At 42.5% G+C, this 21606-nt stretch overlaps 1 protein-coding gene across 2 annotated transcripts; it reads left to right on the top strand.

Moving 5' to 3' along the window:
* The first annotated feature begins 1650 nt into the window (after nt 1-1650).
* Nucleotides 1651-20307, top strand: CASS4 (Cas scaffold protein family member 4). Of its 2 annotated transcripts, XM_050714063.1 has the most exons (7): nt 1651-1662; nt 10450-10878; nt 13906-14010; nt 15027-15173; nt 16987-18315; nt 19098-19157; nt 19894-20307. In XM_050714063.1, exons 1-7 carry the CDS (start codon nt 1651-1653, stop codon nt 20305-20307), a joined length of 2496 nt encoding a protein of 831 aa, XP_050570020.1. The 2 variants fall into 2 exon arrangements, with proteins under 2 accessions (XP_050570020.1, XP_035404372.2); XM_035548479.2 differs by lacking the exon at nt 19098-19157.
* The last annotated feature ends 1299 nt before the right edge of the window (nt 20308-21606 follow it).

Below are 21606 nucleotides of genomic sequence, written 5' to 3'. Positions count from 1 at the left end.
AGCAGTCAGGTAGAAGCAGACTCAATGCCCATCTTTCCTGGGGTAAATCTTAGAGGTAAGACTGCCGTGGGCAAAACAGCTTCAACACAGGGAATTTTTGCATCATTTAATTTATTGCCAATTAGCCACACTTCTAATCACATATTTGGGTATTGGGAAAGACAAAAACCACAGACAATTAAGCAAGCAGTTACATAAACACCTCTTCTCCCCCTTCTCAATCTCAACGTGCCTTGGTTTTGTGCGGGGCAGACTCATTCCCCCAGCCCCTCTCAGCGCAGGGGGTTGGGGCTGGGGTGCGGTGGTCCCTGCCTCTGCTCCCCGACTGCCCCAGCGCGGGTCACCCGCAGCCACAGTCCCTTGGGGTGTCCCTGCCCCAGCACGCCGGGAATCCTGCCTGGGATCAACTCAAGAGAACATTTAATTGTATGTGAAGGCAGTTTTGTGGCAGTGCTGTTACTCGTGTTTCTGGAACACCTCAAACGCTGGTGGCACCTTGGAAATTCCTGGGTAGAAAACAAGCGCCTGTTCTTTATCTTCTGCATGAAGCGGGGTGTTCAGGCTAATAAAAAGGCTGGCTGCAAGAAGGAAAGGAGGAAAGAAGGCCCCCAAAAGTATTCAAATGAGTTGTGCTGACGATTCTCTCTCATTTGGACAACTGCTTATCTGTTACAAGCCCTAGCCCAAAGGTGTGGATTTTGTTCAGAAAGCATTTTCAATTCAACATTTAGCGTTTAAGATGCATTGCGTCTGAGCTAAGTGATTGTGGGTGTGGGAGTGAGTATCTAATTTCATCTCAAAGCTGATGTGGAAAGAGGAAGGAAAACGCTGTAGCCAGAGAAAAAGCAGTGAACACAAAAGCAAAATTAGTAAAAGTGTAAAAAGCTTTGAAGTTAAGAAAGATATTAACAAGCACAAATCAGTAAAACCTGCCCATTTGCATAAGAATAACCTGGACGGAGCTCCTGCTGAGCAAATAGCAACTATGAAAAACTTTAAATAGCAACTATTGTTGAACAACATTAAACAATTTCTAGTAATCAAAGAAACAAAACCTTTCACCCACAGTTAATGTTTAGCTCTCCTCTTCAGGTTTTGTGCCTCTGAAGAAAGTGATTATTTCGCAGTGATTTCCATAACTACAAATAAGATCTGTTCAGTTTGTGAGAAACATGAAAATTTCAAGGTTTATAATTTATTTATTTTTTAATACAATATAACAGCAGTAACAAATGATGCTGCAAAATTCCATAAAATCACTTTCTGGTTCATCCCCACCGCCTCTGTTTGTCTGCTAAGACGCAGTTGTAAAACAGAAAAGGCATTTCCCCGGGGGGCTCTGCAGGAGGGACGTCTGGGTGTCCTGTAGCAGGCCATCATTAACATCAGCAGCTGCAAGCCAATTGCACCATGGAGATAATTTTGCTACGTAATTAACTCCCTTCGTTCCCAATAGCTGCTCTCCTCCTGAGCTCCTAGCAAAGGCAGTGGTAGGTGGAGGGAGGCTGAGCGTTTGCTTTCCAGGCTTCCAGCCAGCCCCTGGAGGACTCCTGCCTGCTCTGCCAAGCTGGACGGAGAGAGAAAGGGCTGGGAGAGATCACATCCTCCCGTTTTAGGTGATGGAGTAACAGGGAAATAGGAGACAACAGAATGAAGGTCAATGTAAGTACTAGATTATTTTATTTTTGTTGCAATGAATTTAACTGCATTGTTTATCTCAGTTGTAACAAAGGCATGTCTGGTATAAGACCTGGATCTGCCTGGGCTGCTTCTCAAAGCACGCTGTTGATCTTGTAAATGAGTTACTAACAAAATACAAGGTCTTATTTTTTAAAACACAATCTGAATTTAGCTGGGGAAAAAAAAATCTTTTTTTTTTTTTTTTTTAAAGAACAGTATGTCTCAGAAGGGTGAGCTTTTGCACCATGAATATTAGACAGTAATGTGCCTTACTATAAAAAGTTATAGTGAATGACACTGGTTGGCTATGAGAATGCCCTTTGCCTTCCTCATCTGATTGGAAATAATGTGTTTAAATAACAACAGTTTCAGTTCTACCTCCCAAGAAAGAGGATGCTGTATTCTTGATGTCAATCTGTTACCAATTACTAGGATATGAATAAAGAAAATATTTTAACAGCTTGAGTCACCCCGATGAAGAAATGTAAGGTCATTTGAATGCATGTCATGTGAGTATGGGAAAGTCTGTGCACTCTAGGATAGTGATTGAGTACATCCTACAGATCTTCTGCAAAGAGAACTGAAGCTCAGAAGAGGAAAGGAGTGGTGACTCTATTCATTTTTAGGAAATACTGCTTTGTTCTGGGAGAAGGGGGGAGTAAGTGGATGGATCAAATCCCATTTACAGTTACATATAAGTGTTTTGTCCCAGACTTCCAGAGCCATGCACGTGCAGACAGCTTTAGCTTGCTTTGTGCTAAGCAAAATTTATTTGGCTGTGAGGCTAAATGAATCTTTCAGTCTGGCATTACAGCTGATCTCTGGCAGCTGCGACTCAGGGTAGGGACCTATGCAGTCCCCATGTGCCCCGAGTTAATGACAGCACGGCGGCAACATGCAGCTGCTGCACGGGAGTGGTGCTGTGCCCCAGTCATCGGGGCTGATGGAAATCCACCTACTCCTTTTCGTTGAGGAAAGTTAAAACTTCAGAGAAATTAAATTTTGTCCAAAAGGGTTGTTTTGGAGGAAAAAAAAATTGTAATTCTTGGGCAGATCACTTCAGTGAGGGAGACGGAGGAAGCCAGAGCATTTGGGAGTTGCAATGTTGCTGCTGATTCATTATGAATCAGAGAGAGCGGCCTCCTGGAGCCTCTGTCACTTCTGCTGCCTTCATGGCATCAGTAGAATCACAGAAACTGCTGCAAGTCATGCAGGGGGCAGGGGTGGCATCCCATCGCCCTTGTGCACTCAGGAGGAAGAATATACAGCAGTCACCGCAAATGAATAGTTTTTCTTTTGTTCCAGACAACTTATCCTAGGAATTTCTTGCCCGTTCCCTGGGCAGGCAGAGGACAGCATGGACCCTGCTCCAAGGAATTGCTGTTAAGCTGCTCTTTGCTTAGAAGTGCTTGCTATGTCTTCAAGTCCATGTTTGGAAATAAATTTTGTAGTAAAATGTAATTAAGATACGAAAAGGTTAGAAAAGTACAAAAAGTACATTAATTGGAGCATATGAGCAAAAGCCTTTGGGTAGTAGGAAGAAACAAAATCCAGAAATATGTATATTCATTTCTGAAATATCAGGAAACAGCAGTTTGTTTTTCCTTTAACGTGGGCATGAGAGCCCATGTGAAAACACTGAGTGGGAATGAAGTCCTGATTGCATGCAAAAGGGTGGGCGTGTGTCAGTTGGTCTTAATACAGCTAGGCTTTGATTAGCAACACTTGTGGAGGAAAGAGTGGTTGGGGGAAATTAACAGAACTGGCATGTAATTCCTACCACTGCTTGACTGATTAAATGTGAATCTGCAGAAGTTTCCATCTCAGTTCTTAAAAATCAGTTCTTTATTTCATCAAAAACTGATTTGACCACTCAGGACTTAAAACCTGACGATCAGCATGTGTTTCCACCCTCCAAAAATCAAGTAACCCATTGAATAGGCAATAAAAGCAAGTCCTGATATTCATTCATTCCTTGCTCATACAAAAAGATTTGATGTTCTGCATAACAAGAACAGTCTTTTTTTCTGAAATAAACAAACAAAGGTAGAAGCACCTTCTGCAAGCCGCAGATTATCTTGCCCATCAAGAGGGCCGTACGAACCCTGCACCCAGAAGGAGGCCACGTGCATGTAGAGAGAGATGTGAACGCTTCATGCAAGTGCTTCTCCTGCATATGTTGAACATGCGAGCTCTGTCTGCAATTAACTGACTCGGGTAAAACTTAAATTGACTAAATTGGCCTGCGCTTTGAAAGGGACTTAGTTGGGAAGCATGTTCCCAGCTAGCAGGGCAAGGGGAATGTTTATTTCTTCAGCTTTGTCCAGAGGTGAAGAGATTAACTGGAAATGGTTCTGTAAACATGTCAGAGGGTGTCACTGAGGCATGAACATAGCTGTATAGCAAACACAGCCCGCTGCCTTGAATGGTCTTTTCCTTCTCCTCAAATACTTAAGTCCCTTTTTTTTTTTCTTTCTGCAGTAAAAGAACTTATAGACTTTTTGAAATGTAAAATGCAGCTACAGAAGTTGGAAAAATGTTTGTGTTCATCCACAAGAGAAGCTTCCACAATAAAAATTATCTTGTTTAGATTATCTCAGTAGGTCTTTTAAGAGGCAAATTTAAGAAAATAGATGAAAAATATTTGCTTTTTTAATTGAAAATGAAAATACCAAGCAGTACTAGAGTACCTATGGGTCACAGGAAATATTATGTAGTAGTACTGGAGTTCCCAAATGAGAACTGAGGGGAAAGAGAGTACAGAAATTATTTTAGCAGACTTGCAGGTAAGCAGCTAAAATGATTGTTTGATAGTTGTGAAGGATTTCGTCTAGCAATGTTTGCATGTGTTCTGTTTCACATTGCTATAGGCTGAAGATACAGACTGGGATAAGAAAGCGGTCAGGATTGCTTAGTAACAGTAAATATTTTATAATGTTCTCACGTTGTGGGTTGACTTTTTTTTTTTTGCCTTAGCACAGACATTCATCCTATACACAGAGTGCAGACGCCAGCCTATGTGAGTACTCCAGTTCTGAGGCTATAGGAATTGTTTACCATAGAGTTGTACAATTTTGTACAATTACTAGCTTTACTGGTTCTTTTTTTTTTTCCTTCCTGTATTAACAAGCATGAGTTAACAGTTTTCATTCTGAAGCCTCTCAAGTGTTGTTCTGTAGTGGGAGCAGGATAAGGACGTACAAACTATAAAGATGCAAAAAATCCAACCTAAAGGGCAAGTTCCTACTACGATCTTGTATTAGATGAATTGATCTAAAATTCAGTAGAAGTAGGTGCGCTTCCAGGTACACAAGAACTTTTCTTCACACCTAGTTTAGTCGAACCCATGTCACCAGAGCTCTTATGCAGCAAAGCTACTCGCTATGGTTGGCTCAATATATGTGACTAATTTACGCTGTGGTTACAAGGTCACAGAATCCTGTATGGGGGAGAGCAACAACTTAGAAAAAGGTTGCAGAGGATGCAAGCTCTGTTTTCTAGATCTGTGCTCTGTCGTCATCTTGATAAAACGTGCTTAGTGGGAGGGAAGAGTAACAGCACTGTCTGCCAAGATGCTTTCTCATGTGGTGATGCACTGGTTTTTAAGATGTTCTTTATCTTACAGTAGGTCTGTGGGTGTTTTTTTTAGGGCTGCTTATGGGATGACAGGGAAGAAGCAACAAACACCAAAGAAGAAAAACACTTTGATATCATCTACATTGCTTTAGAGCTTATTACATGCTGGTCATTGCAAGGACACATTAATGAGATTTCATAAAATAACGAAGAACTACACACAGCCGGCCCGAGATGGCATTTTGTGGGTGACAGTGTTAGACAGCCAGTTTCCGCTCCTCTGGTAATAAAGAAAAAATGCAGATCCCATTGGCCCTGAAGCACAGCTTCCTCCTAGCTAAGCATCCCATAAGGTCTCTGTGATCCTGGGAATGCGAGGCTTGTTTATAGTTAATGGCAGGTCAGAAATGTTTCTGCTTACATGACAGAAAGGGGCTGCCACAGTGATTCTTTACATATGTCCTAGGCAGCTGAAAGTGCAGATAGGGCCCAATTTCTGAGAAATAACCTCGCATTAGATAAGGCAGAGCCTGCACTACAAATGACCTCATTCCACAAAACCCTGGATATGCTTGTTATACTTTGCTAGATGTGTTGTTGGATCAGATGCTCACCTGCTATAAACATAACCTTAACTTTTATCCACAGAATTGCTCCCACTGTTATCGCGATCACAAAATCAACTGGCTAGGATGGCTTCTCAATAATAAGTGTCTCAATAAACGAGCCATTTGGAAGAGTTCTGGCATCCAGCAGCTTCTCAGTAACTCCCTCTGTGTCATAATGTGAGCAGATGGAGCCCGGAGGATGCTGAGCTGTGGGGCTGGCTGGGGCCTGGGCGCTGGGAAGGGAACGGGGCTCGGACGGGCAAGGGGAAGTTCCTTACCCAGCCTTGCAGAGCTTTGGTTTACTCGGTGTGACTGTACCTTTCCTGTGGGAGCATTGCTGAGGATTTAAATTCAGTGGAACATGAGCATAAACAGTCTGGCATTAATGACTGACCCAGCTTAGCTGCCACTGTAGGTTTCTCTAGCGCTGTGGAGTTCAGCACTACCTCAAACTCCACAGAAAAGCAGCTAATGCCTAGCGTGCTCTCTGCTGCCAGAACTATAGCACCTTCCATGACAAAAGCGAGCTAGCTCAATGCTTTCCTCCTGTATGCATATCCAACAAAATAGCTAAGCACATAAGCACCTGTGATGTTAGGCATCTCTGGGAGTTTGAATTTTATTTTGCCAGTATTAGGCTGATCTTCAACAGTTGTTTCAGCATCCTGGGCTCATACACATTGAAGCCATAGCTGGGACTCCAAAAAGCTAGCAAAACTTGTACAGTTTCCATACCACCAGGTCCTGAGAGGCTGGTAAGTAACCAGAATGCTCAGAAAGGAAGCAATAAAGGGGACTTACTACTCCTGTAAGTAGAGGAACAAAGGGCAAGACATGAAGGCAGACCTGTTTGACCTGTTGGTTTTTCACATTGTGAAGTTGTTCCTTCTTCTGGTTTCTTGGTGCTGAGCATTCAGCAGAAATTAAGTTACTTCAGTGGTGTGGTGTGATGCTGCTTGGATTGGATTTACTACATGCTGCTGCAGCTTTATGCCAGGTTGTGGACACTGAGAGCAGGCAGAAGAGTCTGCTTAAAGGAAGAAGGTGGTTGTGTGTTTTGTGGTTTGGTTTTCTTGTTTTTGCTATTGCAGTGTGAGATGAAGATGCAAATAGAAGATTACTTTTGAAAGAGTTTTGCCTGGGACCTTCCTTTAGTTTGGTGGTTACAAATTACTAATATTCTTACCCATTTCTATCTTTTATAAAACTACTTCAGAGACTAGTTCCAAGGCAAAAGGAGAAGAAATCTTCATTAAAATACCTGAGTTTCTCTGCCCTTCTTGAAATAGAATTATACAGTGTATACACTTACACTGAAACTGAGAATGAATGGAGAAGGCTTTCTCTCAAACTCTGTCACACTGACCCTATGTCCTGAAATGTGAAATTTGATTTAGCACTGCCTTAGGTGAAAGAGCTTTTCCATTTCATTTCTCTCTCTGACAACTCAGCTGGCCAGCAGAAGTCTGACAGTCACCCAAATCATTCTTGTTCTATAGTCTGGAGCTTGGAGCTTGTCTCCATTGCTTCTCTATTCAGTCTTAATTTTCCCAGGTTCCAGCCTTATGGATGGGATACAAGATGATCTAAGAGAACCGGCTTGTTGTTCTAGCTCGGTCAGATATTTCCAAAGTTTCCTTCTACTTATTTTTTGTTCTTCCAACCTCCTGGCTGGCTTGCAATTGAGAAGATTTCAAAGACTCCTGGGCATTCGTGTTGCCAACTGATGTGAGCCCATACTCTCTAATTTGATCTCTACAAATCAGGGGCTACCTTTCAAAATTTGAACTGCTCTGTTCTGCTCCGAACTGGTGTCTCACCTCGGGTGTTTGCACAGTGTCTATTGACAAAATCAAAGGAGTGGGCGGTGTGCTTCAAGTAAAGAGATCCTGTGTTGAAAAGGCTTGATTTCCATGTTGTAAGTTTAAAATGTAACTTCTCATTCACTGGGGTTGTTCCTGAATATGTTCATCTGACTTTGCTGAATGAAGTGTTGGTCAGTTGAGTTTTTGATGCTTCTGTGGAACACCTGTGCTGTTGAATGGAATTTAGACTTCCCTGTTGCTTATGCTGACCTGGCTGTTCTCTTGATTCATTCATTTGGCAACTGAAGCAGACTTGGCAACGTCTAGGAAGAGAGACAAGAGAACAGTTGGAATAATTGCTCTTGCTAATATTTGTTGCAGTCATGTTTGAATGTTGTTGAAGTATCACTGATGGGAAGAGTACCTCCTCACTCTTATAACCTAGGTTGCAGCCTAGATGCACACAAATTCTCACTGATGTGTACAGGCCAGATTCTGACCTAGTGAAAATCAGCACACTTACTGTAAAAGAAATACAATTTGAAATTAGACTTGAGTAACTTCATACACAGGTTAATTAATGAATTGGGCTCGGTATGCTACTTCCACAAGAAAGAACTAGTTGGGAAAACGTTGACATTTGGACTCCTAAAACTATACCGTGATCCAAATTTCCTCTTATTTGTTTCAGTGGAACTTGGAAGAAAGGTTTTGTTGTATAATGCATTAGAGAGGAGCTCAGTTCCTGAGTTCAGATGCCCTGGCTCTGCCACCAATGTCCTGCCTGAGCTTGGATAAGGCTCTTTGTACTTCAGCTGCCTGTCTGCACAAAGGGGATGGAATTCCTCTGTTCCTATACACATCTTCTTTGCACCTTAAGAAGAGGCTCTGCCCTTCAGCATCTGTAGAGTGCCCAGCAAAAAGAGACTAAATGTCAAGCCACGTCTAGAAGTGTTGCTGATGAACAGTAGGAAAAGTTGGATGAGGCAGGGGAAGGGGGGGGGTCAAATGTTTTGTTTTGTTTTTCCATTTGTTTTGTTTTTATTCTCCTCTCACGTGTAACATGTGAAGCCCAAGCCCACCCTGGGCTGCACTCTGTGATGAGATTCCTGAAAGCCTGGCTTCAGCATGGGTGGTTCAGAGCATTTGGCACTGCCCAAATAGAAAGTGGGCTACCATGTTCATGGCAAAACTAATCAGACTATGCCACAAGGAAAATGGGACAGTTGTCTGTCTCTGACAGCTGCTGATGGACCAGTCCATGTATCATAAAAAGGCCATTGTTCGTGGCCATTCTCACAAAGAAATGTGTGCTGCTAACAACAAGCTACTTTCATCAGCTGAGTCGGCAAATGGGCTTTCTGCTGCTACGTCAAACCAGCTGTTTCTTTACAGCAAATGCTCTGCATAAAAATACAAGGCATCATGTTTCCTATTTGGGTACTATCTTTTTGGACATTACTTGCACTTTCTGATAAGAAATTAATGCTGGAACAGCCAGTGGTAAGCAGTCAGTCACATTTTAAAGCTGAAAACAAATGGTATGTTGTATCAAAAAACACTACATCACAGTTCTTTCTACCCTTTGCACAAATGCACCTGGTTAATAAAGCTACCTGTTGCAACTGCTTTCATTCCGCTGTCTTGTAATGAGTAAACATACCCAATATAAATATTCTAAAAATAAAACACGATCATCACGTATATAGGCTTCAGGTGAGACAGGTATGGCAGTCCTGTGGTGAAGAAGCTTAGAAAATATGAGTATTTGCTATCTCACAGATTTTCCGTGATCTTAGGCAAGCTGCTTATTCTATTCTTCCTTGGTTTCCTGTATATTTAATAAATAAACAGTAAGATGGCTGTCTGAAGATGCTGAAAGATACCGAATACTTCGGTCTTCAGTGTATGGTGATGTCTGTATCATGGAGAGGAGCATGGGTGCTGTTTCAGGTGTTTGTGCCTGAAGATAAGGTCACGGATGCACTGCCTTGCCTTGAAGACTTACCAGCTATCAGAGATAGCAATTCATTTGGTGTCACCATGCACAAAGTTGGATTTTTCTCCCTGAGCTAAAGTGTCACATAAATTGTTAGCCTGGGATTCTCTGAAGCAGTAGGATCCAGCTCCACAGCTTGGGGATGACATGGGCCCAGCTGGAGGTTGTGTCTTTGGCAGCATTCCTGCCACTGGCATTACCAATGGACACATATTAAACTCCTCAGTGTTGATGTTAGTGAGAGGTCTGTCTTCATAAGGCTTTGAAAAGAAAAAAAATTTTGAGGTGAAAATAAGTAGTGTGTGTTTGCTTCTTTTTTCAGGTAAGAAACAGTTAACCTTTTTCATGTGCATCTGAAGGCCTCAGATAAATGAGGTAGCGGTCAGGGAGGGTGAGTTTTATTTTTAGTGGGGTGATGCATTTCCTCTGACTTCTGACAAAGAATCCACAGAATGCCAGTGGGGGGAAACCACCTATTTTTCATAGCATGGTGTTCACAAAATCCAAGCAATAAATGTTAGCTCTGCTTTCAAGAGCCTCGGTAGGAACAGTGATGAAGAAACACATAGCAGCATTATGCCATTGCTGCACAACATAGTAGACAGATGCTAGAAAACATTTAACACTCTGAAACCAATGCTGAGAAACGTTTTTTAATTCCAGCCCACCGGGTTTTATGCTAAATTGAAATTAAAGCGGAGATGAACACCAAACTGGAAACTAGCACAACATTTCTGTCAGCGTAACATAACAGCACAACGCCATGGCTTTCTCTCTCCAGAACACCTTGGCAAAGGCACTTTACGACAACAAAGCGGAGTGCTTGGATGAGCTGGCCTTCCGCAAAGGAGACATCCTGACGGTTCTTGACCAAAATGTCATCGGCAGTGAGGGCTGGTGGAAATGCTCCCTTCATGGCAGGCAGGGCCTGGCTCCTGCCAACCGCCTCCAGCTCCTGCCTGGCGCTCAGGCCCTCCCGCTGCCTCCTTCCACCCACAGCGATGTCCCGGAGCCACCAGCAGGCCAACAGAACATCTACCAGGTCCCCTCAGTCCCCAAGCCTCCTGTGGCATCCTCTACATACGAGAAGATGGAGGGGTGGGTGAAACCACCAGCTAGGGCCTGCACTCTGCCTGCCCAAGGGATATACCAGGTACCGGCCTTGGCTGCGCAGCTGCTCAATGAACGGACCCAAAGCTCAACGCGTCAGGTAAGAGTATCAGCAGCTAGTAAAGTAATAAATGTTGTTGTTATTAAAGTAATCCTAGGAGAAGAGAAATAATAATGGCTATTTGCCTGAAAAATGCAGGGGAATTTGCAGCGAAGTCATTCAAATAAATGGTGTTTAGGAAATTCCCATAAACTCTCACAATTTATAGCATTATGGGAGAAAGGCTGATCTGGGCAGTATATGAGTCTCCATATTCTGTAGTGTCTCACTCTTTTTGACAGTTTAAGGCAGCTGTAAAGTACAGCAGGAAGTACAGAATATACTGTTTGTTTGGGGGAATCTAGAAATGATTTACAAACCCGTCCCAAAGTTAAACAAGACCCAGAGCTTTCTCCCCTGGCTGTATACAGCATGCATCTATCCAGCGTCCTCTGGCACATGAAGGGGTCTTTGCAATCATCTGCACAGGAAGATGATTCGTAATAAACAAATTTTGTCCTTTGAGACTGCTGGCTTTGATGTAGTTTCTCAGAGTGCTGCTGTCTCTCTCTTCGGCTGTTCGAGGTTGTCATTACCCTTGCACAAAGCAGAAGCACCTACTTTAGACACGCTGGAGAACACGGGGTTGTTCAACAGTGAATGGGGCCTGAACCAGTTTCTCTCCCAGCCTGTTTTTACTGCTGCTGAGACAGTGACCAGGGTAGGTGGGATGAGAGCAGTCACCAGTCCCCCCAGTTATGGGGAACTGCAAACCCAGTTTTCCAGGATTTCATTACAGCTGCTGGGCTGGCTTTTTTTTTTTTTTCTCCCTGTTCCTTTCATTTGGCATTCAGATGAAACATGGAAGTGGAAAATGAAATTTCGTTAAATTTCACATCAAGTGTCTTAACATCAAAAACTTGAGCTTTCTTCAGCATAAAATTAATGTGGAATCTTCTATAATAAAAGATAAATAGAGCAGGTGTGGAGGGAGTTCAAGTGCAAGCTTTTGTTCAGTCCCATGAGCTCTTCAGCCCGGGGTAGCTCTTTATTCTATGTGTGAAAACCACATTAGAAATGTTAATTGGCAGAGGAAAGACGTTTGGCCCTGAACTGCATAGCCTTTCAGGCTGTTTTAATGAGCATCTAATCTATGGGACTCAGCTGGCCAGCTTTCCTCCTGTTGTGTTGGAGGCAAGCTACAGGACCTGAGGTGCTGGTTTCTTCTGTGCAGCAAATGGATGCTGGAAAACAGACAAATTCAGAGCATCTCTAGTGACTGAAACCTACATTTCCAGCACTTGAGCTGCACACCCAGACCTCATGCACACCTACCATAAAGGCAAGCTCAAACAGGGAAATAGCTCCAAAAGACCCTTGTGCGGTTGCTGTGGTCTGATTTCTCTGCATTCCTAACCCTAAAGAAGGCAAGACATTTGCAAACTGAAGTGAGATCAATCCAGATTTTCCACATTGTGCTAGCAAATCAGGCCCTGAAATTGTCATCTTTCTCTCTGTTCAAATGAATGGCCCAATATTAGAGATCACTGGCTTTACCTTTATCAGTAACTTCATGGACGTGCCTTGTTTACCCTACCAGGGTAAGAGGAAAGGGAAAAGAAAAGCCCTAACCTGCTTTTATTATCTAGAAGTTCAGCTTTGCCTGAGCTGCCTCCTGCACAGCGTCACAGCTGTTGTTACAACAACTGTACCTTGGTGGTCACAAGCTGCACACAGATGCACCGCAGCATTCTGGACTGCCCCGGGTAGATCCTACAGGACAACTGGCAAAGCTCCTGGCATACTCAGCTGTTCCCTGAGCAGCTGGGTAAAGCCACTGTAAGTCTTTTGAGATGATTGAAAGCAATAAAACAAAACAAAATCTCTCAAAGCCTGTATGCTTTCACCCTATATAAAAATATTGTGACTTTATTTGTTGCCCAGAGCTCAGGGCATCTTCTTCCATTACCGTGACCAAACGTGCTATCAGTTAAAGGGAACAAATCATTTTATAGTAAGATGTGATCCTCAGTTTCCTCTGCTGTATACTGAATAAGACTTGTCCATCTGAAAATGCCAGTTAGTGCTGTTTTGCAAGCAAGATGGCTCATGTTGTAGAGCACTGAGGGGATTCGTGTTCACTCTCTTTTCTTTAGATGGGAGCAAAGAGCTTTCACAAAGACAAAGCAAGCAGTTGTGAACCTGGAGTCTTGTTCCCCTACCACGTTTCCCCTAGATTTAGTTGCTCCGACTATCATACGATGGAGAACACTAATTCCAATATTATATAATTTATTTTAATGCCTCATCTCCAGCAGCGTTTCTCTGGGTCAGTAGTTTGCAATACTCCCTCTGTAAACCAGCCATGGAGACCCAGACTAAACCATGTTGAATGAACAAAACTCTGTTTCTGAAGCTGATGAAAAGACCTTTCCCAACGCTCGTATTTTGGCATCTTAACTAATTGTCCCACAGATCTGGTCATAGCTCTTAAAACAATGTTTTAAGCAAATAGGGGAATTAGTTTGTAACTGCCCTCAATAATGTAATTCCCATATCAGACTTCTGTTTACAGAGCTGGACAGGACATCAAGGTAAATGTTTACTCCTTCCAAGTGAGTAAATCCCTTGTAATTACAGAATAATGCATCTCAGCCTGTATCTTTTTGCTGCCATTACTCCTACTAAATACGGCCTGACCTAATGGCTCTCTGAGACTGAAGAAGTAGAAATTCCCTTGCTTTCTTTTTTTAGTGGTTCTGCTTTTGGGCAGTAAGATTTAAGTGATAGCAGAAGCTTGATTTTTCTCCAAATCCTTCCCCTTCCTTGGCTAATAACGCAGATTCTTTGAATTGTATGTGCCTGTTCTTATCTGAAATAAAGCAGAAATGATGGCAAAGGAAAAAAGTATGAGGCTTGCTTGTAAGGTTAGCTCCTCTCTATCCCCATCAGTGAAAAGCTGAAAGGTTTTTAATCACTTAAGAGCTCCCTATAAGTGGCCTATTCAGCTAGTTGAGTTTTCAAAGATGTCCTGAGACTACTGCTGACTGCAGTTCCCTCACTATTATATTTTTCTTCCCCTCTAAGCACCTCTTTACTCTCCCAAGAGCGTCCCGGGCTTCAGTCCCGAACATCAGAAGCGAGGTGTATGATGTTCCGTCCACGCAGCGCCGCGAGTCCCTGCTCACACGGGTAAGTCCTGTTGTGGTCCCCCCATGCAGCTGGGACCTCGTCCCGCCTCCCTCCCCTCGGAAACATATCTGAAGGTTTAAGGTTCAATTCTAGAATTTTCCTGTTTGCTTTTTGCAAAAACTTGGCAGAAAACCATATACTTTTAGGGAAGTTCAAAGCATAAAGCAGTTCTCTTTTGAATTTGTTAGACACTTTAGATAAATGTGTCTTAAATATGGTTATGTTTCTAACAAACACTTTTAGTTTTACTATCACTGAGCTCTGGGGTACTCTTCCACAGGTGAATTCCCAGTATCAGAGTGGCCAACCTCTCTGCTTTGGTTTATCCATCAGGAAAGGGATTTTGTCTCTTTGTGTCTCTTGCCTAGGAAGATTTCAGGATGTTTGCAAAATGTCTGTAGTGTGTGTACAAAAAGCCTAAAAGTCACCCACACCACCCACCATCTGGGCAACAAAATACAAGGGATTAGATCATGTAACCCCAGCTCATTCAGAGGAAAGACAATATGCTGATCAGGTCTTCCACTGGAGTGTCGTGGTTCGTGATCTTCCTCTCGATAACCTGTCTCTGTGGAGAGAAAATGTCACCATTCCCTCTGCGTCTCTGCAGTGCATCCCAGCCCCATCCCACTGCCCACCATGCAAAGGGGGGTGTGCAGGATCACAGTAAGTCACAGGCACCTTATCCTCCCTAGTACCAGCTGGCAGAGCAGGGTTCAGCCCACCTGAATTCACTTATTACCAAGTCATCAACAAATGTCTTTGTTCTACCCGCTTTGTATCAATGTGGGGATCCCTGCTCAGCCCCAGCACCAGGCTGCAGGTGACAGCTGCCTTGCACCACCTAGTGCCCATCCCCGTCCTATCAAGCTCTGCAGAAAAGCACTTCAGCAGCTCTCCAGCAGATCAAGCCCTGATCCAAGCTGTATGATCTGAAAGCCTTTGGATACCAGCGGAGTCTTCAGTGGGCTCTAGGAAGGATTGAAGCCAACCTGTTTGTTTTTCCCTTTGGCCAGAGCGCTGCCACTCCGCCCACAGCACGAAAGGGCTCTGTGCTGCTCAGATCCACCGAGTGCTTCCAAGAAGAGCAGCAGCTTTACAACATCCCATCCGGCCCAGAAAAGACAGGAGCTGTTAGCCACAAAGACTCACCCGTGGGCAGTGTAAGTAAGACTCGCTGGGCATGAGAGAACAGTCTTCTGTTACTACTGTGGTGTTGGGCATGTGTGCTAAACCTCCCCCCAAGCGTGTTTGTAGGTGAGGATAACAGGGATAAGACCGTGTCTTCAGTGCAGTACTTTGTCCTTTATATTAAGGGGACAAATACTGCCTGAGTCCTGGATAGTCAGGATACCTACCAGGATGAGGACTACCAATGCAAATGTATCTGCATATTGGACTGCAGGCAGCAAAATCTCTTGCCTTATCTTCTTTTTATGACAGTGTGAAAAGCAAATTCAACACTGTGCATTAGTGAATGTCAGATTGTTTGTATTCAAGCAGACAGAAACAAAGTCCTCCCCCTGCATGCGGCACTCCTGTCATTCCATCTGGGAGAGCAGCACGCTTGGTTTTGGGGGCAGTACTGAGGGGTAGCTCCTCCTCACTGTTTGAGGAGCACCCTTCTTGAAGAAAGGGCTGATCTGAAACTTCACAACAGAGGAAATGCCTCAATGGAAACTCTTTATTAGCTGAATGCCAAATATTTCAGTTTTCCTGAACAGTTTTAGGATCCAAGCCAATTTTGACAGGTTCCCTAGCACATGTGCGTGGGCACTCCTAGGGTTGGGGAAGGGTTCCAGGGCAGACCAGCCCAGCACAGGAAACTGGAGGCTGCATCATTTTGTGGGCTTAAAGAGAAGTGCCATAGGTTCATGGCTGCACCACAGCTGGAGAAGCCAGACTTGAAGAGAGTGTGGTTTCCCCAGTGAAAATAAAATGGGGACCTTGGCATATGAGTAAGTGCTCGTTGAGGCTGGCATTGCTGGCATCTTCATGGCTATTAACAACTGTGCCAACCAGCTGCAACAGCCTGGAGCAGATTTCCTTTTGGAGACACAGTTTATCATTGCTTCCAAAATCAATTTTTTCTTTGAATTCTTCATTCATGGGGAAACTTAGAAAATGCTGGCTTTGGTCTAAAACACCCTTGTCTGCGCTCCCTTTCTCATGCACATTTTCTGCAGAGGACCTGGCCAGTTCTTTCTAAAATTTTTATTATGCAGTGGTACCTTCAGTTGTTTCTTGTTCTGACACACACCTCTAGCTCCTCCACTCCTTCCTACTTGTGCTTTGTGCTCGTAAGGCATTTGCATATGATCTGTTCCAAAGTGTCTCTTGGTATTAGGCTGGATCTTCTTACACAGGAAGTGTCCTTATGTGTGCATTTTCAATTTCATAGATTTCAGCTGTGCACACATCTTTTTAAGGCATTGCGTAAGATCTGTAGATGTCTTAGGAAAACCCATCAAGTAAAAAATTTAAACTTACTGAAGCTATTCGACAATGGTTAGTTCTGCCTATTGGTGGCTTCTATTTGTCAACATATGCATACGAATGTGGGTGGGGATACTGAAAAATCAAGTGTTTTCTTATACAGAGGTTAATAAAATCTTACCTGCTTCACTCTGTAAAACTGAGTGTCTAATGTTTCCTACTAATAAGCTAATATTTAGCTTTTCTTATAGTCATTTCATAAAATTATGAAATGAAAGTGTCCCATGCTAAGATAGATCCCACAGATTTCACTGGTTGGGGATACTGCTGTATGACTTAATCATTAGTGCTTGAAATATTTTAACCTTCATATGTGCAGCCTGTGCATCTTAGAAAGGAAATAAAAACTATGGGTTAGACTTTTCATGGTATGATTCCATTGACGTTACTGGAGTCACATACATTTGCACACTCCAAGAATTCAGTTTTGTTTTTTTTTTTTTTAAACACTGCTTATAAATCCTGTGTGCTCTGTTGCAGTTGTATGATGTCCCTCCCAAAAGAGAAACCAATGCTTCAGGGAAGGGATCTCAGAAAAAGAGCTGGGGCCACTACAATACGTTGCCAAACCCTCGAAAGTCAGAATGGATTTATGATATTCCAGTATCACCTGAAAAAATGGGATTAGAACAGAGCCCTTCTGGCCCTTCCTTGGAGAACCAGGCGCTATATGATATACCCCCAGCCAGGTACAAGGCACTAACAACAAGCACTGAAGCCAAGGTTGTGAATCCACAGTTATACGATATTCCACCAACACAACGGAAAGTAGTGTTTCCAGATGTCCCTCTTTATGATATTCCACCCCCAAGGGACATGCTCCTTTTGCCACAAAATGGTAGCTGTGAGGCACCCTCAAGTCACCTGGATCCAAAGGCTGAGAACCAGACTTCTGGAGAGAATGTTTATGATATTCCTAAAGGTTTGCCCAACACTTTGCAGTCCAAGAAAGAGAGGGAAAAACCCAACAGCAGTTCTGGAAACCAGGCATACCATGTTCCAGTCCAGATCTCAAGAGACACCAAATTAGAACACGACAGATTATCTGCTTCTAGTGCGGACAGCAGAAGCAGCACTGTCTCTACATTCTCAAACCCTTCTGCTGAGTTTATGTCGTCATCAGAAGAGCCTGTCAAAGAAATTAAGCTGGATCTTGATGTAGCCATAGAGACACTGACGAGACTGCAGCATGGTGTATCCAGCTCAGTTGCTAGCTTAATGATTTTTGTGAGTAGTAAGTGGAGATTACAGGAGCACCTGGAGAAAAACATTGAAGAAATTCATAGGGCAGTTGATCACATAAAAGTATCACTTGGAGAATTTTTGGCCTTTGCTCGAGCCATAAAGGTAAATGCCTCCTACATCACTGATAATAACCTTCAGACCAGAATTAAAAAACAGCTGGAAATTCTTTTCAACTCATTCAAAATCTTAACAGAAACAAGAGAAGCTCTAAACACCTGCAACTGGTCACTGGAGGCTTTGGTCCTCAGGAAACCTCAGAACAACCCAGATGATCTTGATCGCTTTGTTATGGTAGCTCGCACAATTCCAGATGATATCAAGAGATTTGTATCCATCATCATTGCCAATGGAAAACTTCTCTTCAGAAAGAGTGAGAAGGAGCAAGAAATGAAGCAATCAAACGTGAGCCCAGAATATAAAATGGCAAAACAAATCCCAGTGCCAAGAAGAATAGAAATAGAATCGCTTCAAAGAAATACTCATGACAAGCCGAACCATAGTCAAGTCTCCCAAGAGAAAACAAAAGAAAATGCTATTGAGGACTGTGAATATGTTCAACTACAGGTTAGTATGATAGGATTTTACATATATTCTTGATTCTTTGCAGACATTAAGTTATTAGCACTATTTTATCTTTGCATCGGTGCAAACTTCAGTTTGCACAACTACTTTTTGATGGCACAGGTGCAATGACCAATAATTTTAAGTAATAAAGAGAACTGGCATTAGAGAATTTGCCCACATAGCAAGACAACAGTGAGAGAAGATTTTTAGCTTGTCCATTTAAAAGTCTCTCAAATTAATTAAAAAAAAAAAATATAGCTAGGAGTTAGCAATTTTTTTCTTCTCTGTAGACTAGTGGTTGTTTTCTTGCCTGTGTATTTCATTTGTTGGCTCTGAAATCATCATACGAGAAACGCTGACTTTCTAACTTGAAATGTATTAGGCTTTTGTAGAAAATTTTGACAACAAATTAAACTCTGAATTATCAAGCTTCTTAGAATAATTTTGGACATGTTAGAATTATTTTTCTTATAATTACTGAAATGTCTGCTAAGAATCTTCCTCTTTATTGGTTTTACAAAGAAATGTTGACTTGTCCTTAGAATATAGGAAATGTTTTGTTTTGTTGAAGCTGATTTCAGTCTTAGACCTTGCAGGATCCTGACACTAATATTTTAGTAGAAAAAAACTGCTTTTGCTTCCAATATGTTTATCACTGTAGTCCATAACACGAAGCAAACAGATTTCATGTTACTTCTCCTGAAGTAAGTGGAAAAACATATTTATACTCACATATTTTATGCAAACCATTTCAATTTTGCTTTCACTTTGATTTTTAACAGGCACAGAAAATCATTTCAGGTAAAGAAGTGTCAAAGAAGAGTACAGATTCGAAACCAAAGGTATTTCTGACTTTGAAAACTATTACATACAAGGACTTGTATTTCCTTGTTTCTGTGCTTGCTAAAATTCAAAATAATTTGTGTTTGGAAGCACATATCTATACATAAAGATCTATTTGTTTTCTCATAGTTCATTTTCCCATAACTAGTTCTTCAAATAAGTGCTGAAAAACTATGCAAAACATTTTCCTCAAATGTAATGAACTACTCTAAGTTAAAGTCATACTGTTCTTTATCTGATTGCCTGTGCACATCATTTGGGATAAGGCTGTGAAAGGTTTTATTTCAAAATATCTTGTAATGCACTGGTATAAAGATCGATTCCCATTATAGTACAGTTTTAATCATTCATAACCCTCATGAAGACAGTACCTTTAAAAATCAAGTCTGTGTTTTGCCTGAGAGCTTGACTCCAGACTCTATAAAGGATTGATGTTTAACTACAGTACTTTGTGTGCTATCTATCCATTACTAAAATTGCGTTCAGTGAAATCTGTTTAGGGAAAAGGTAATTGGGAGAAAGCAGCGTTATGAAGCACAGTACTTTGTAGGAAGAAAAATGATTCCAAAAAAATTCTGGGCTGAGGCTGGGGCAATTTGGAGCCCGTTAACTAAAAGAACTCCTTGTAAGTGAAGAAACATGCAAAGAATACAGGGTAGAAAAAATAAAGAAACAACCAGTGTGACACCAAACTGAGTCTATTTACTGTGTGTTTTTTTTTAATCCCTTTTCTAGGTTTTGCCGTCTTCAAAACAGAATGTAATTCAAAGCAAGCAAGAGCCTGCAAAGAAAATAGCTCTTCCAGAACATTGTAGGCTGTGTTTTGGTGCGCTTCACAAGGCAATTGCTGTATTTAATAATAGTCTGAGCAATAACCAGCCACCTGAAGTCTTTATATCCCACAGCAAATTGATCATCATGGTGGGACAGAAGATAGTGGATTCTCTCTGCCAGGAAACTCAAGAAAGAGATGCTCGGAATGACATTCTCCACAGCAGCAGCCGGTTTTGCAGCCTCTTGAAGAACCTGGCTCTTGCCACCAAAAATGCTGCAATACAATATCCAAATGCAGATGCAATGAGGGAACTTCAGAATCAAAATGATGAGCTGTATAAATATACGCAGCAGTTTAGAGCAATGATGGAATGAAAGATGCTTTTTTTTTTTTTTTTTTTTTTTTTTTTTAAGAACAGTGGTGAAAACTTGAATCTCTTCATCATTAGAGTTCTCTTTGCTCCCTTTGTGTAGGAACCAAGGGGGGCGCAAGAAGCTGTGTGCTGCCAACTTTGTCTTCCCCAAGTATTCCTGCCAGGTCATCCTCTCTCGGGTACTGATGCTCATTTAGCAGGTGAAGACCCACACAGTGGCAGAGACAGAGAGGATTTGTAGTATTAAATCTGTACTTTCTCCTCCGCTGTTCAGACACTGTCTAGAAGTGTTATCATCTTACTGTTGGGGCAGAAATGTCTGCTGTGTATTCGAGCAAATTTTATTATCTGATTTTTATTTTTTATTTTTATTTGTATACAGATAAATATATTTTCCTACTTTTTTTTTGTTTGTTTTTCTATTTGGATTTGTAAAGTCTGTCTTTAAATTTAAACATGCTGTTGTGTAAGTTGTGATATTGCTATGTGTACCCATCATCGTTTCTAGAGCACTTGACTCAAATCTTGTAATTAGGGGTGGAAAAAAGTATCTGAAGAATTAGCTTTGCAGCTGTTTAATGTACAAATGTGTATTACATGATGAAATCTGCATGGCATAGATATTAATCAGAACATGTTCCAGCTCGTTATCTGAGCACGGACAGAAAACTGGGGGTTCTGCCTTGCTGTGTACAGCCACGAGGAGCTGTTCCTGGTGCTCTGCCTCGGAACAAGTTGGTTTCAGTCAGTAAATATGGAGCAAGTTGGTTTCAGTCAGTAAATACCGAGGCTTTGGACAAGCACCTCCAGCATGCTGGCAATGTTATTTGAGTTGTGCTGTGGGAGCGCACCTCACACTTGGGCACTGAATTTGTGTGCACCACCTCAGGGCCGTGCGGTGATGTAGGCCCTGTAACTACCCCTGCGGACTGTTTCTGTGCCTGTCTCTCTTTTATTTTTCCTGATTAATTTATTGTAAAGTCCTATCTGAAATGTGAAAGCCGGGCCTTTCAGGTCTATCTGCACGTTTGCCCTGACACGTGCACAAGCCCTCGGTGTTTGCAGCTGATTCCTGCTGCCACGCGTGTCCGTGGGGCACAGCCAGCCCCTCACGGTACCACCTCTATGCCTACACCTCTACCCCACAGCGCCGCCATTTTGCGGGGCTCTGCCCCCCTCAGCGGCGCGGGAAGCGTCGCCTCAGCACCGGGGGGGGGGGAGGGGGGGGAGCCGCTGGTTTGGGAACTCCTGCTCTGGCCGTAAATCCCCCGGAGCGGGCGTTCTGGCTGAATTTGCTCAC

Source organism: Cygnus atratus, chromosome 16 (assembly GCF_013377495.2).
Source record: "Cygnus atratus isolate AKBS03 ecotype Queensland, Australia chromosome 16, CAtr_DNAZoo_HiC_assembly, whole genome shotgun sequence".
Taxonomy (NCBI): domain Eukaryota; kingdom Metazoa; phylum Chordata; class Aves; order Anseriformes; family Anatidae; genus Cygnus; species Cygnus atratus.
The sequence above is the reverse complement of the archived record's forward strand: the minus strand, read 5'-3'. Positions and strand labels throughout refer to the sequence as shown.